Here is a 15,841-nt window from a genome sequence, read left to right as displayed (position 1 = left end):
GTATTTTAAATGGTTCTTGGTAGTAACAGTATTGATAAAAAAATTATGATTACTAACTGTTATGAGCTCCGATGGTAGTAATAAAAATGAATGAATAAAAAAAGTATGAAAAATAAAATTATGAAGAGAGATTATTATGAACACAAATCGGTAGTAAGACAAAGAATAGGATTTAGAATTTTATGTGAGCCAATATAGAACCTCTGAAAATATTTAAAAAAAAAATTTTATCGTCCCGCCAGAGAATTGATCCCAGAAAGTTTTCCATGATTACAGGGCACCTCTTTAACTACTAGGGCAGGGACTGAATTTGTGCTGATAAGAAATCATAAAAAATACCTATGTGAATATCGTTTCATGTTTGTCATAGTCCTCCTGCACATTGGAATGCCAAAGACCTTTCAACAAATCTAAAACAACTTATCATCGTTATCAACTACATTCCCCTCTAATGTAGGGTAGTCACACACGTCAGTCGTTCGTCCTCACGCGAAGGGTCGACCGATTTCCGTTCTTTGACCACTATCTATCGATTACCCGCCTTTTAATGGACTGTCCAGAAAATTGCTTTGGTTGTTTATGCAGATAAAATAAAGTTGTCGCCAAAAAGCTTTTAAAGTTATCGCCGTTAAAAGAATCCATTTAAAAGAGCATTAGAAATCTGTGACTGACAACGGTTTGTCTGTAGTTTTAGTTTGTTTAATCTTTACTAAACCATTAAACTAATTTTGATGAACTTTAGTATAAAAATAGTTTGGACTTCGAAAAAGGAAATGGGAAACTTTTGGTTTAAAAACCCTTCAAGAAGGAAGTAGGACGTTCGGGGAATCCATATTTTTTCAAGTAGTAGAACTTCTAGTACTAGTATTTTTTTTGGGAAATTACTTATGTAAGATTATATTGTATACCAAAATCCTGCCTAAACTATGTGTGTAACTATGTGTGTGTCGACTTAACGAGTTAGAATCTTTCATTGTCCCTCTTTAATGTTTTAACTAAGCCATCATCATGGTTCCTTCAAATACTTGTTATAATAAATCAAAGGAAGGTCCTGTCATCCGTATTGGATCAATTGATATACAATAGCTCCAGATTGGACGTGATTGGCTTTAGTCAACTTACTTAATGTCAGTCAGCCAGACCTTAATGTTTTGGTGGGGGGATATCGTAACCGTAACTTCAGTAAGTTGTTTTATTCTTTTATGCTTAACATTGTCTTTGCCAATGTCACTGGTCGTTTGATAGTTTTACGCATGGCAAGCATAACAGTGGTCAGTGTGACATTTATTTCAGTCACAATCACAATAGGTCTGATTTTGCTAAGGATTTTGCCAAAAAATACAACAAAAAACTGACTACACAAGAGAACTATTGTTTGTAATAAAATGGTTCATAAAATCGTACACGATATGTAACGATTACAAAATTGCATTGTCTGCCCAAATTATTTAAAATATTATATTGTATTTGCTGTAACATAAAAAAAAAGTAACGTGATTTACATTAGTAAATTACATGATTAACTTAAAACCATCAATTTATTCGAACTGACCACGTTTGTTTTTAAATGTTGACACGCAAAAGCATACCTACACAATTCCCCTTTTTAAAACTGTCCACCCGCCGCTGCGGCGCCACTGTCCGGTAATCGGGAAACCCGTCAAGTTACCAGTAATTTTAAACCGGTTCCATGAAAAGGGTGCCATCGATTTGCAAGCCTGGAATTCTAGAATTTCTAGATAGCTTTTGTATTGGACATGGATACGTCATATTGTCAAGTTTAGAACTCTTACGATCAATATTAGTTAGTGGAGCATAAAATATAAATTAATATGAAAAGTAGGTTCCAAATCAAATCAATTCACTGCTTTTTGAAAATACGTTTGCTTTACTTCGCGTAGTAAAAATAGAATGCAACAACACAAAAGAATAAAATAATTTACGGCGGACGTTGTTATTTTGTTCAGAGGTTAATGCATCCGCAATAAAAGAACTCAATCAACATGAAGTCGCTAAAAGAGAAAGTAATAAATAGTTCGTCTGTATCGGTATAGCAATCGTCGCGTCTGTAAAAGCGCGAAACTCCCATAAATATGAGAGCATGACCGATATGGCAACACCGCTTAAAATTGTCGTAAAAAACGCGCCAACCGTGTAATCTGTGGTCTGGGTATAATAGTTTTTTTTTTTACAAATCTTAAGCCGTGGATATAAAGTTGAAATCCTACGACAGAACTTTCCTTTTAAACGATTTTTAAGTGAGGGGCTTGGGACAGTAACTGCTTTGACATTAATAAGTTTATGAGCAATCATTTTTACGATGCATAAACAAATGTTTTTATTGTCGCGGTATTTTTTTATTCACATTACTAGCTGACCCGGCGAACTTCGTACCGCCTTAGCGTAGAGATTTTCTTAATATTTTTTTCCGTAAGAACCATCCTTGGACTTCCACAAACATTTAAAAAAAAGAATTATCGAAATCGGTTCAGCCGTTCACACGTGATGCCGTGACAACGCGAAACGGGTTTCATTTTTATATATATAGATGGTTGGTTACATAAGGTAGCAGGGGGCTTAAACTAAAATGATACCAAATTCAAAGATTATTGATTATTAATAATGCACCACAGATTGCCTACCTACATAATGCACTTCAGTATTTTATTTTGACAATACAAGAACAATAGTGTTTTTCATCCATAGGATCTCAAACTTTTTGCCAACCCCCTTCATTTTATAATCTCCCTTTTTTGACCGATCGCTTACTGTTTTACTTTTTTCTAACTCAATCATAAGAAGGAATAAACCTCGTAGGCAGCTACTCGATGAAGATTTTTTTGGAAAATATTACGCAAAAACGGCATTTTTTAAAAATTGCCTTTTATAAGTCTGTGTTGGTAGACAAGCCCAGCCACTTTCAGGAGAGCCATCCTCAAGAATGTCGCTCCTAAAATACCAGCGACACAAAAAGGCCATTTTCGGTGGGAGCCATCTTGGATCCAGCTGAAATAGAAATGTCTTTTTTTTCGTTGCACCGCCGTTGGTCGACATCCAACCAAGTGCATTATTTTCGGAGGCGGCGTGTGTCTGCTATAACTGTATGTAATGTGACACTGCCTCGGCACAAAGGAACTTATGGATTTGTGTAAGCTTAGTTTCGGAAGGATTAATCCAATTGGACAGTACACTAATCGGACCAAAATTGCATTTTCATAGTATTTTATTTTTGTTATTTTGGAATCTTAAACTTGATTCTTGTTTCCAACATAGATAAATTATGACTCATGTAAAATTTCAGGCGACATCCCGTTTTTGCAAGATCCCTTGAAAAAACCGATCCGTTCCAACCGAATTCCAATTGCCCAGTTTTGCCGAATCCATACTGGATTTCGTAAAACTGGATTGTCAAGAAAAAGGGCCCTAAAAGCTCATGTTCAACATTAGTTCCTGCTAGATTGTGCCCTAAATTATAAGCTGGTCTGGTACGTTACAGGCGGCAGTTGTCAAAAACTATAAACCTAATTGCCAGGATACCATCGCTTGAGGCGTAAACAATAAACGCCTCATTCTTTATTAGTTCGCATTGAGGATGTACAGATGTGGCGATGACAGAGCTCCGGGATGGAAACCGTAAAATAAATGCTCCTATGATACCATTGCTGGGCATGTAATAGATGACAGCATAATCTGTCACAGAAATATAGCTTCCGTAGCTACAAAAAGTTATAATAACGTTAAAAATCTTCAGACCTTTCACATCCAAAACTTCTCTGGAGATGTCATACTTACTTAAGAACTATTTTATAAAAGTAAAAACCTAAAAAAAAAAAAGTTTTTGGTGAATGAGTCACATTACAATCTATGGTGGTAAAATATTATTTGTGATTTGAATTAAACTTATGAAAAATGGGTTTGCGAACCTATGCAATATAACGCACGTTCATAATCAAACTGTCACTATACAAAAAAGTCGATTTTTCAGGAAAAGCATTTGAAATACTCAAATTTTAAAACCTTTGCAAAATGAGCAAAATGTTCTTAAATGTTTTGTTTTTTGTTAAATACCAGTAGTGGCTTGTTTGGCCTTTACGGGAATATAACTATCTTTCAAATTATCATAATGGTTTATTTATTATTTAATTTTTTCCCTAAAAATAGTGTCACTTTTCTACTAAAATTGAGACAGTGACAGTTTTCAATTAAAAACATGTTAATGTTGTATTATTAATTCCGGTAGAAATGTCACTATTTTCATATAAGTTTGACGAAGAAATATTAAAAAATGATTATTATTAAATAAAACTAACACAGAAAAATCAGTAATTTTAATGAACTTAAAACATAATAATTTGGATTAAGTGGTATCAATGGTAACAGTAATAAATATTAATTCTCGATCAGAAAAAAATACGTTACACACTTGAAATTACTATAAAATTACATCACATAAATCAACTTCTTGGAAAATAAGGTACTTTCTTGTTCATGCAGCCTTTAAACAACAAGAGCTTGATGACCTCGATGAACTTGACGAACTAGATAGTGATTTTTCATGGGAAGAAGGCTCAGAGAAGTAGGTTTAAATTCTGGATCATTATCCAGCGGCCATTAGCTCTGCGAGCTATGTGCCCCGCCCTCTGCCACTTGATTTTAGCGATTCTGCGGGCTATGTCGGTCACTTTGGTTCTCCTGTGGATCTCCTCATTTCTGATTCAATCACGCAGGGAAACTAACTGAGCATCGCATCATCTCGCTCCATCGCCTTTTGGGTAACCTTGAGCCTTCTTAGAAGCCCCATAGTAAGCGACCACCTCTCAGATCCATAAAATATCACTGGCAACACACACTAATCTAATAATAATTGACAGGATATGCTTTTAAAACCAGATTCAAGGCTTATCTTCTTGAGCGTCAAAAACTGATGTAGTTTTGCACGTAACAATTTTGGGGACTGTTTGCACGTATCTACTGTTGGTATCTGATCTTGTGCCTTGTTATTCTCATTATCATTGTCATGTTTGTTGTTTCTGCTTTACTTAAACTTATGCCAAAATGTGTATGTGTCACCGTTTCTCAGTTGCGTCTTGTTTTTTAGTGTTTACCTGCGCCTCTCCACCACTAAATCAGGCGACCACTGAAAACCAGCGTCGTGGTGCTACGCACTGCGGCATTATGCTGAGTGGAAGCCTATTTGGCATAATTTTTAAATTAATTTTTTTATCGTATTAATATTCTGTAATTTGTTGTTCTAGTGTGCCAAATAAATGTATTTTCTTCTTTCTTTCTTTCTAATCAAAGACTTTTGTCTTGAGGCACTGCGGTATTTCGGATATGAGAATATCACGAAGCTTCCTGAACGCTGCCCAGCCGAGTTGGATTGACGATTGACCTCTTTCTCGAAGTTGGACCTACGTAACTGGACTGTTTGTCCCAGGTATACATTAATTGTCAACAAACTTTCGAGTGTAGAGTCTCCAGATGAGTGGATACTACATGGACATTTGACATGTTTTTTGTCTTGTCCATATTCATTTTCAGGCCCACTTGTTGAGAGGCTCTACTTAGGCCATTGAGCATTGTGCCTAGACCTTCCTTAATTTGTGCTGAATTCGCTCCAGTCCAGAAGCTTGAAAACATCTTTCAGGGCGATGTTGAACAGTATCGGAGATATGACGTCTCCCTGTCTCACCTCTTGCTGCAACTGGATGAGTTTCGAGTCCTGATCCTGGAGACGGACCGACATTGTGGCGTTTTCGTACAAGCCTTTCAACACTTCGATGTATCTATAGTCAATTTGGCACTGTTGGAGAGACTGTAGCACTACTCAGATCTCGATCGAATCCAAGGCTTTTTCATAGTCCACAAACGCTAGACCAAGTAGTAATTACCTTGATTTTACTAGTTTTTGGGTTGACTGGTGGCATTTTTGTTAGCTGTTAAAAAATATATAACTACTTAATCATATAAAAATCTTTCTTGTTGTTTTAATATTACACAATTTTGATAAACACAATATTCTACGAAGTGATGGAACAATTTTCTTAAAAATATAAGAGAAATATTGTCACTTTTTGTTTTAAGGCGTTTTTCGTATAACTTTATTGTGACTTACCTTATGGTTTGGAGTAAAAGCGTCTTTATGCTAAAAATGACGTTTTTCAACACAGAGTTCACATAACTATCACGGCGTGCCCGTCCAGTTCCCGTCCCTACTAAAAACGTGTCACTGTTTCTCACAACAAATGCCGGTTTCCCCATTAAACTCCATAACGACACTACTGATATCTGCCAAACTATTTGAGTTTTAAGTGTGGGATTTTTACAGCATACACTTTTTGAAGAGTGCTGATAGATGGCGTTGTTAACTCAATTTCTCCCAATTTTGTATAGTGACGGTTTGATTATGAACGTGCGATAAGCAGTTATCTGAATTGTTTTTTGTGATTATTTCTCTTTACCAGTATCATTATCACACCTACACAACATCAGTAATGCTCGATAGTAAAGTAAATAGGGATGTACGGTCGTAAAACAGATAGGCTTGTGCCAATAAACTGCATTTTATAACCATGATTTAGATAAACTATTGTTAACGAGGTCATTCAGAATAATCTACCTTACGGCCTTTATTTTATGACACATTTGCTGATGTTTGTAGTTGGAAGGAGTTTAATTATTGAAGTTTATGATACTGGCAGTTATTATGCGAAATAAACCGTTATCGAATATTTAAAAAATAATGTTCTTTATTAAAAAAACAATGGCGGATCACACGTGACGTTCCTTTACAGGCGTTCATATTTTTAAACATCTAACAAAAACAAACTGCACGCGGTGTTATAACGTTGGCATTCTGTAAACATTCCTTGGCCACTTACCGTTAGTTTGGTGAAAAAAGAACGGAAGCCGACGCCATGTCGAAACCTCTCGACAAGGAAGTGGTGATATTTTTGGAAGTATTAGCTCCAAATTTTTTAAGGTGAAAAAAATAAGAATAGAAACACAATATCACAGGGGTGGCCAACTTGGTTAGACATAAGATCTACTGTTTACTAACGAAACCTTGGGTGATCTACCACTTACATAGGTACTTATTGAAATCTTAAATGAAACAGCATAGCTTAGTATACAATCATGAGGTCTTTTTTGCCTTGCCACGATCGACTGGACTAATAGTCGCGATCGACCGGTCGATTGCGTTGGCCACCCCTGCAATATCAAGTAGATTAGGTATTTAAAAAAAACAATATTAACATCAATGAGTACATCAGTACTGAAAAAGTACAAATTTACATAATCAATCAGTTTCACTTAGCATTTGGTTCTCAAACATTTTCGGTCTACTTTTATCTACTCTATTTACTATTTATTATTTTGAATGTATTTTAGAACAATTAATAATAGCACACCATTCTCAATGACATTATATGAAATCGAATATTTTAAAAGCTAGTCGTTTATATATGGCTTTTATTAATGTTTACCTTGAAAGTACCCTCCTTTTAACCCTTCGTCTGAATGTTTGTTTTATTCAAGCTACGAGTACTTTGGTACGGATACACCTGTCCACACTTGTGTGTTTATTTTTTAACTGTGGCTGGCGTGTCTGGTGTTGATGATAGGGATTTTTGTAGTTTTGAAATTTTTATAAAAAATACATAAAGTTTTGAACTTTTTGATGAATTTGATAATGCTTTAATTTTAGTGTTCGTGTTAAAGACTCTTGAATTACTGTCAAAAAAGTCTAAAGATAATCCGTTAGTTTAGTCCGAAATTATATATTTCATTAAAATTTTATTCTCCCCGAGTTTTTTTCAATTATGAAATTGCCCATAATATTTATGTATGTACTTGTTTATAGTAATTTTGTTATGATTTATTGATAGGATATGTCTGTGATTTCCAAATGATTACGTTTAAAAAAATATGAACTGTAGATATGCTACGAGCACAGTGAAAATTAATTGCACAGCCTGTATAAATTAATAGGTACGTATACAATTATTGTAAAAAGTTGCTGATTCGTTCCACACCATAAATAACGCGATACACGGCAATTAAGAATATCTATTAAATACTTAAATTTATATCATCAAACCATAATCTACTGGAGGTTTTCGTAACCTTTTTGTAATCTCATACACCAATCCAAAATAAAATCGGAGAGATCCTTTATTGCGTATTTACGGTACCTAAAATATGATTATTATCATTATCAAGAAATTACTTACAGAATGACGTAGTGCATGAAGTACGAATGTTTTTTAAATAGGCAAAATTAATTAAAAAATCATGAATAATAAAATAAATATCACAGTATTGTCATTGTCAGTGTCACATAGATAGTGCATTATAAAAAGCGCATAAAGTCGCAGGCGCAGGCAGCACGTGCAGACGGGGTCAACGACCGCGCGAGCGACGCCGGAGCAAAAACCTATGCCAAAATTAATTGTGCAGAACCGTGAAGGGGTTAAGATTTCTATTTTAGATGCGTTTCAAATTCAAATGTTTGCATTTAGTTTATTGTTACTGTGATCAATGACTATTGCTATTTTAGTTGAATCTATTTGGTATAGTAGGTAGTTACAATTAAAATAAAAACAGATTCATTTAAGGTTATTAAACTCTATCCTGTAATAGCGTGATGACGATTATATTTTTTAAAATGTATTTTTATTCCTAGTATCTTTAGTAATAGAACTCCCTGAATGTTTTTTTACCTTTAACTTAACCCAAAAAATATAAAAATTATGAAAAATTAATATTACCTTCCTTGTCTTAAATAGCTAGAATTTAAAATCTATCATCATTAGCTCAAATGGCCCACTCGTGCCATCATTAGGAGAGAGGGGAGGGGCACTGTCGTCGGGACAAATTACGTGACACACGAAACACTGAATTAGTAGAATTATCCAATTAGATCGTCTGTCCTGTCTTTTGGGGCCCGAAATTGGACCTAACTTGACACTTTGACCTTTGTTACGTTCATGGAATATTTTTTAGAACTTTTGAAGCTTCCGAATACAAAATGAAATAAAATAATTAGAAAGAAAAAGTCCAATATTCATAGAGAGGGAGGAATTGCAGTCAACGGTATTATCACAGTGAAAGAAAATACTTTCTTCTACTATAATAATATTTATTTATAAACGGTTTTCTTGTTTAAATATTGTAAATATAAATGCAAGATTTATTTTAAACATAATCCCATTGAAAAAGTTTTAGAAACAACTTCTGTTCAGAGTCCAGGCGCATGTTCAATGTCATTCAGTTATTGACAGCAAGACAGACAGGCACTGTGAAACTGAACATCAGTGATCAATAAAATGCTGATGACTGCGGTCAGTCAATGGATCACAGAGAAATTGATATACAGAGAAAAAGAAAGCTTTCGTTCTTAAAATATCTTAAGCAATCTTACAAAATGTAAAGAGGCAGTAGAAATAGGTAAATGAAAATAGTTTTAATCATTGTATTTAATTCAATACTGCTCGTTTGCCTCCTGTACTCCTGTCACATAATAAAAACAAGAAAATTTCAATTGATAGGCTAACACTAACCATAGTAGACTATAAGAATAATTCAGTAAGAGAAATTAAATTTCGGGCAGTATGAGTACTTACAAACTATAAAGCGCAAGAAAGTGACAGTTTCAATATTTTTTTCTTGAATTCATAACCCAGCAATTTTTGTCGTAGCATTTAGTTATTTGTATCATGAGAGATTTTTCAGATAAACTGAACTGAACATTTTAAAACTCATAAACCTCATTTTATTTTTGCAAGTAGGCTTTTAAAAAGCACTTTCACACGTCCTAGTATTAACCCTACCACTGCACTGCTTCGGAACAATAAATGGGCCAGTGCTGAAAAGCAACGCAAGAAGAAAGAAAGAAAGTCACTATTGAAACATAGCACCTTGTGGCGACAATCCTTGAACTCGTGCGCAGACGGCCGTCCTCAAGGATATTTATTTTAGCGCGAAGTTTTGCATACTGCACACGATTTAAGTAGGATATTGGGAATTTGTCTGGAGTCTAGACTGCTTTTCTGTATTGGGAAACCTTCTTGCAATAAAACGCCAGTAAATGTACTATTGTTTGAACAAAGCATTTTAGGTTTCCTAAAGTTTATTAGTTTAGTCACGTAGTTACTACATTTTCCTTGTTTTCCATTAGTTACCACTTCGAGGCGGCAAAATGAATCCATCCTTAACTAAACAAAATTTATTACAAAATTTTAATCTATACTAATATTATAAATGCGAAAGTAACTCAGTCTGTCTGTCTGTCTTGCCAGACAGCCTTACGCCTAAACCAATGAACCGATTTTGATGAAATTTGGCATAGATATAGTTTGAGTCCTGGGAAAGGACATAGGGTAGTTTTTACCCCAGTTTTTTAAAACAGGGACGCGCGCGATTAAGTTTTTGAATGACAGACTAAATTCCACGCTGGCGAAGCCGCGGGCGGAACGCTAGTTAATTATATTTCGAGATGTATTTTTTTGGCTTGATGCATTTTATAAAACTTGCCAAAATGGCAATTACTATCCTTCTAAATAATGTATTTGTTGTTGTTCTGCCTTACTCACGGTCTAGTTTTTCTGTGAACACAATCAGAGATGACTAAGAACGGCTTAGTTGGGCAAATACAAGGAAATGAGCAGACGAATCAGTGCGCGGCGTGGTAATGACACGATTTTGATAGCCATCTGAGAGATAGTCTGTGTTTGTATTTGTAGAGTGCATGAAACATGTTAAGATTAAGATGAATTATACATTAGGTATATGGATTAGTGATAGTGTGCATATTATGTTGTTCTGATTCAATTCATCATTTATGATTACTACTTTATTAACTTTACCCAACTGGCTTATGCTTTGCTTTAGTACTTAAATAGTACTAAACAAATATAAAACAAGGTAAATAAAGCCAGTGAAACTCATGGCTATAATATTAGTTTAGAAAAGTAAAATACTACATAAACTGGAATTTACATTATTATGTAGCTACATTTAATTCATTTAATAATTATGTTATCCTGTTTTAGTGACAGAAATACAATTTAATAAGGACAACATGATCTATAATTTATGAATACCATATATCCAGTTATTAATAAACAGAACACATTAATTATAACTTATTTAATACAGCTACATCACACCTAATTGTTTTAATTACTTTAATAAAATGTTAATAAGTTTTTAGCGTTAAGAGTAGGAACGCCCATATTCACAAACATTACTATGAGGTCTCACAGTGCGCGAGGACGCACAGGGTGACACATGAAACAATCACAGAGCTCTATTCAACGCTGTGCGTTCGATTTGCTGCTTCACTTAAGCAAGTATCGTTTGTGAATACGGGCGTAAGAGTCGCATCTCAAAATGTGTCTTTGCGTGCAAGACGGTTAACAATAAAAGAAAAAAGTTTTCGATACCACTGGTACAGTGAACGGCGGATATTCACCTTGATAAATTATTCGTGATCATTAAGTATTTAACCTAAGGTTCAATTTGTTAATCCAATTCAGCCCAGACGGTCGCCAGACTCGACAATGCCAAGATCGCTGATAATGTTCGACGACCCGGACCAGTTTGTTCTTTGTATTGTTCAATTGCATGCGTCTTACGTTTTGAATCGCAAATAAAGGCGGTTTGCGACGCCCACGGAAAGATAGATTAAAGTAGGTACCTTTATGAGGCTTTTTTATACAGTGAGGTGTTGCATTTGATCAGTAGCATCATCCCTTTTTTATCAAGATTAAAAAAACACGCTGTATAAGTACAACTACCTACATAATGACTCATTATTTCATTACTTATGGAAATATTTTTGTTTTTCTGACCAATTACAATTAATTGGAGAGTAAAAAGTTCAGTAAAAAACAAACTTCATCATAAGCATTAATCGCTGTTTCGACAACTCAATATGGCAACTGTACAAGAAACAAAAGAAGATTATTCAAATATAAAAGAAGCCGCTTTACGAGTAATAAAAACTTCAATCGGTCAGTATGGAAATTAATAACATTCTCATTACAATGCATTGAACACACGAAGTCGCACGTTTGCTAGCGTGGAACCTTCCTACTGAGAAATATCTAGTACGCATTATTTATGAACGAATATATTGTGCAGTTATATGCAAAAAAGTGTTTTTAGAATCAATTACATAGTATTCTTTTGGCATAAGTTTTTAGCGTAAAAAGATGTGTGCTTGATATTTAACTTTCATATTGTTCGTCGACAACTCGGTTTAAATAATTATGTCGCAAGAATTCCTCTCTATTTTAATATTATATTATTAGTGTCTTTATCTACTCGGTGTTTATTTATAATTAGCAACACCATACGTTATAATAGAAGGAAAAGTCGTCCGAACAATCGCACGGGGTTTTCAAGTGGACAGCTTAAATTGTACTATGTAGGAAACAGAAGACTTATATTGGTACCAACCAACTCTATACGCTTTATCATACATTTTTAATGTTTTAGCAATTAGCAACAGTGCTGATTGTATCTTATTTAATTTAATTAAAAAGTTAAATGGTTTAATTATCACCCATGTGGGTCAATAACCCAACAGTTTGAGAACCAGCGTTCCATCTGCGCTGACAGACAGAAGCTGTCAGTCAACTGTCGAAACAAATGACGTTTCGCGAAATTGATGATAAACGAAAACAACATGATCTATGATTCATCAATCAGCAATAACAAGACGTAAAATTGCACAAGAATGGACCCAGACAGTTAAAATGAACGAATAGGTAGTAAATTGCTAAAAAAATGCCTTTTAGCGCGTTCCAACTTCCAACTAACTTTGGCGATAAAACTCGACCTTTAGTTGTAATTAAAAGTAGCAATGTTGAAAATAATTTGTTTATTTACTCACATAAATCAGGAAAAACACTGCACGTCTGTCGAGCGAGGAACGTTGGTTATGACTAAAGGAAAAGAGGTTCAGCAACAAACTCGATGTTAATAAATACATACAACGAAGGCCGGGCTTATTTTAGACCTGTGAAAAACTATACTAAAACAGATTGCCCGGTAGTCGTAATTAAAAGGCCTACTTATGTGGTGTCAGTTAGTACTTATTTGTATGGGCATCGTTTCTCGTCTCGTCACGTCAGTTTCTATCAACTGATTTTCTTATCTAGTCATGTAGGAAAAATCATAAAAAAGGGAAAATTTAATTAAAATTTTAATTTTAACATGAAGTCATGAAACATAAACACTACCAATCTTTATTGCACAAAAAAGTAACAAAACATACGGTAGTAAAAAATGGCGGTCTTATGGCAAGGAAGCGATCTCTTCCAGACAACCCAGGGAGAGTAAAATTGGCAAATGTTCCATAAAAGTACTAAGATCTCCTAAAACTTTAACTCTAGAAAACATTCAGTAAAGACGTCAAATGACCATCCGTGGTTTTAGGGCATAGACAAAAATGGCCGGACATCGCCAGCTGTAGTCTATGGCACAATGGCGGCGAATATGGCGCGGGGCATTGTTCCGATGTGTCATTGCCGTTTAAAAAGTCATAAGCTTGAATCATGACATGATGATATTATCTAGGTGTCGTTAGTTTATACTTTGGGTATTAACCTACTTATTTTGGAATTGCAGGCCAAAATGAGGACTGCAGTGCAATAAAAAGTTTGATTATCTCGCAAAAAATATCTACTGCCATCGCAGAAAACTATAGCACAGAAGGTAAACATATTTTTTAACTACGACTTTTGAAACCAGAAACTTAGTTAAACCAGCTGTAAAAAGTTTGTTCCTTATTTTTTCTATAATTAGTTTTAATAGCAAAATAATCACCAATAATTCGATCAGTTGTCTTTTAAAAAAGTGACCACTTACTACATATCTACTTACTCCATTTCAGTTACAAATTCTACTATTGTTTAATTTATTATGTTCTATTCCATACAAATTAGGCATAAGTACGACGTTTCACGACACGAACCTATTGTGCCAAATCAGTCTAAGTTTAGTTAATAGACCGATAAGCTGCCAGTATTTTTAATTTATTTATTTTCCTTTATCTTAAACATTCGAACCACGCACGGCACTTCCATGCGTGAATCACGACGTTCATTTTGAATTTGAATTTCGCATTCGTCGCTTGCTATTGTTTTAATGCTGATTCGTTTTATTGCGGGCAACGGAAATAATTTTACTCTTTTGGGCATAGGAATTAATTCAAGGGCAGTGCAACTGCAACATTCATCTTTTTATTTGAAGTATTCATGCTTTTATTAATAGTATTTCAAATGGAATTGGATGCTTTTGACTGTGACCGTATTTTAGTAATGGTAGATGTTGATGCTAGATTATAGATCAAGTTACAGTTATTCACGATAGTAAATCCGCTTTCCAATTAAAGTTAAAGACAATGCTGTCTTTGTGCGCACTTCGCGGTATCGGCGCGTCCGCGTAGGGCTGTCGCTTCCTCGTCGGATTGAATTACCATTCAGTTTCGATGTTATCATTCATGAAGAATTGTGTTTGGTTTACTTAATGTCGTATTTAGTACGAACAATCAAAGTCCGTTTTATTGTTAAGCGGTAAAATAAATGTTTGTTTTGGAAAAGATGGATATCAGCAATAATGGTCAAGCAAGCAACAAATATTTTAGGCCATAGAAAAACAAATATTTACTCTGTCTGAACTGCCTCAGTGTCCCATCCGTGATATTGATAGGGGGGCGCCACAGTCAATACCGGATTTCCGATTTTGCCACATTGGAAAATACTGAAATGTCATTTGCAGGAGGGCGTTGCCATCAATGTCGGGTTACGATTTCCGATCTTTGCCATTTGACGCTTCAAAATCGTTCAACTATATTAGTTGGTGATTGTCAGCCCTACACTAGCGCCACATGTCAGCCGTCAATCAAACTATGCGCTCTCAATCCAAAAATTTGAAATTACTGATTGCTTTCTTTCAACCGTCCATTTGCTTGCGATGTAATCGGCATTTCCAACGGATTCCATATTTGAAAGTAAGTATGTACTTTGTTGTATCCGTTCTTATTTTGAATTAGAACCGACTTGTTCCAACATGTCATCAACAGTCAAACATCAAATTGAACCTTATGGTTATTGTACATAAGGAAAAAATAATCCACAGGAAAAGGGTCGGATACTGGGATATTTTAAGAAAACTAACACAAAACAGGGAGGGTGAGTCAGTCTGTACAAGTATCAACAAGTTAGGGATAATAAGAAAAATAAACATGCTGTAGCACACCGGCTGTTCAAGTCAAGGTTCAGTAGGTATTTTTAAATTCCTGACATGACCACAGAACAGAATTTTCTATGTTCTGTGGACATGACAGCAGAATTGCATAGGAAGCTTTCATAGATTCATCGGGACTTTTACTCCCGATCCCGTATTTTCCTAGGTCCCTTCCCTAGTTTCCGTATCTTTCGATACTTCTCCCTTCTTCTTTGCCTAGCCCTTTTCCATTTTATTCGGCCCTCCGTATTATGAGTCTCCAGGCGGCTCGGTCCTGGGTTCTGTCTATCGATAGTTTAGATCAGGGATGGCGAACCAATGGCACGCGCCACAATATTTAGGGCACGCCCACCGATCACAAAATTCACTATAAAATAATGTGTTTTATATTATAAGGGCTATCGTATTTGCCCTCATCAGTTAGTGCCACTGTAGAGTAAGGTCCTGTCACTCGCCAGTGGCGCCACTTGTACTATACCCCTCATGATAGCATTAGGTGATATTTGATGGCACGTCTAAGACTATATCAAAGATTTTTTTCGGAAAAAGGGCACGTTGATACAAAAAGGTTCGCCATCCCTGG

The 15,841-nt window shown here is 35.1% G+C and overlaps 1 protein-coding gene across 2 annotated transcripts in view; it reads right to left on the bottom strand.

Annotated features, from left to right (window-relative positions):
* Nucleotides 1-15,841, bottom strand: part of LOC114363231 (tubulin beta chain-like) — a 31,369-nt gene that overhangs the window by 8,197 nt on the left and 7,331 nt on the right. Inside the window, exon 1 of one of the 2 annotated variants that reach the window (XM_028318898.1) lies at nt 12,902-13,015. The exons of the other annotated variant lie outside the window; for it this stretch is intronic. Coding sequence (XP_028174699.1) covers nt 12,902-13,000 — 99 coding nt within the window. The 5' untranslated portion in view covers nt 13,001-13,015. Of the gene's footprint in view, nt 1-12,901; nt 13,016-15,841 lie in introns of those variants that run through there. 2 annotated transcript variants of the gene reach the window in all.

Source organism: Ostrinia furnacalis, unplaced genomic scaffold (genome assembly GCF_004193835.3).
Source record: "Ostrinia furnacalis isolate ACB-3 unplaced genomic scaffold, ASM419383v2 OfSCF7032, whole genome shotgun sequence".
Taxonomy (NCBI): domain Eukaryota; kingdom Metazoa; phylum Arthropoda; class Insecta; order Lepidoptera; family Crambidae; genus Ostrinia; species Ostrinia furnacalis.
This window is presented reverse-complemented; position numbering and strand designations above follow the sequence as displayed.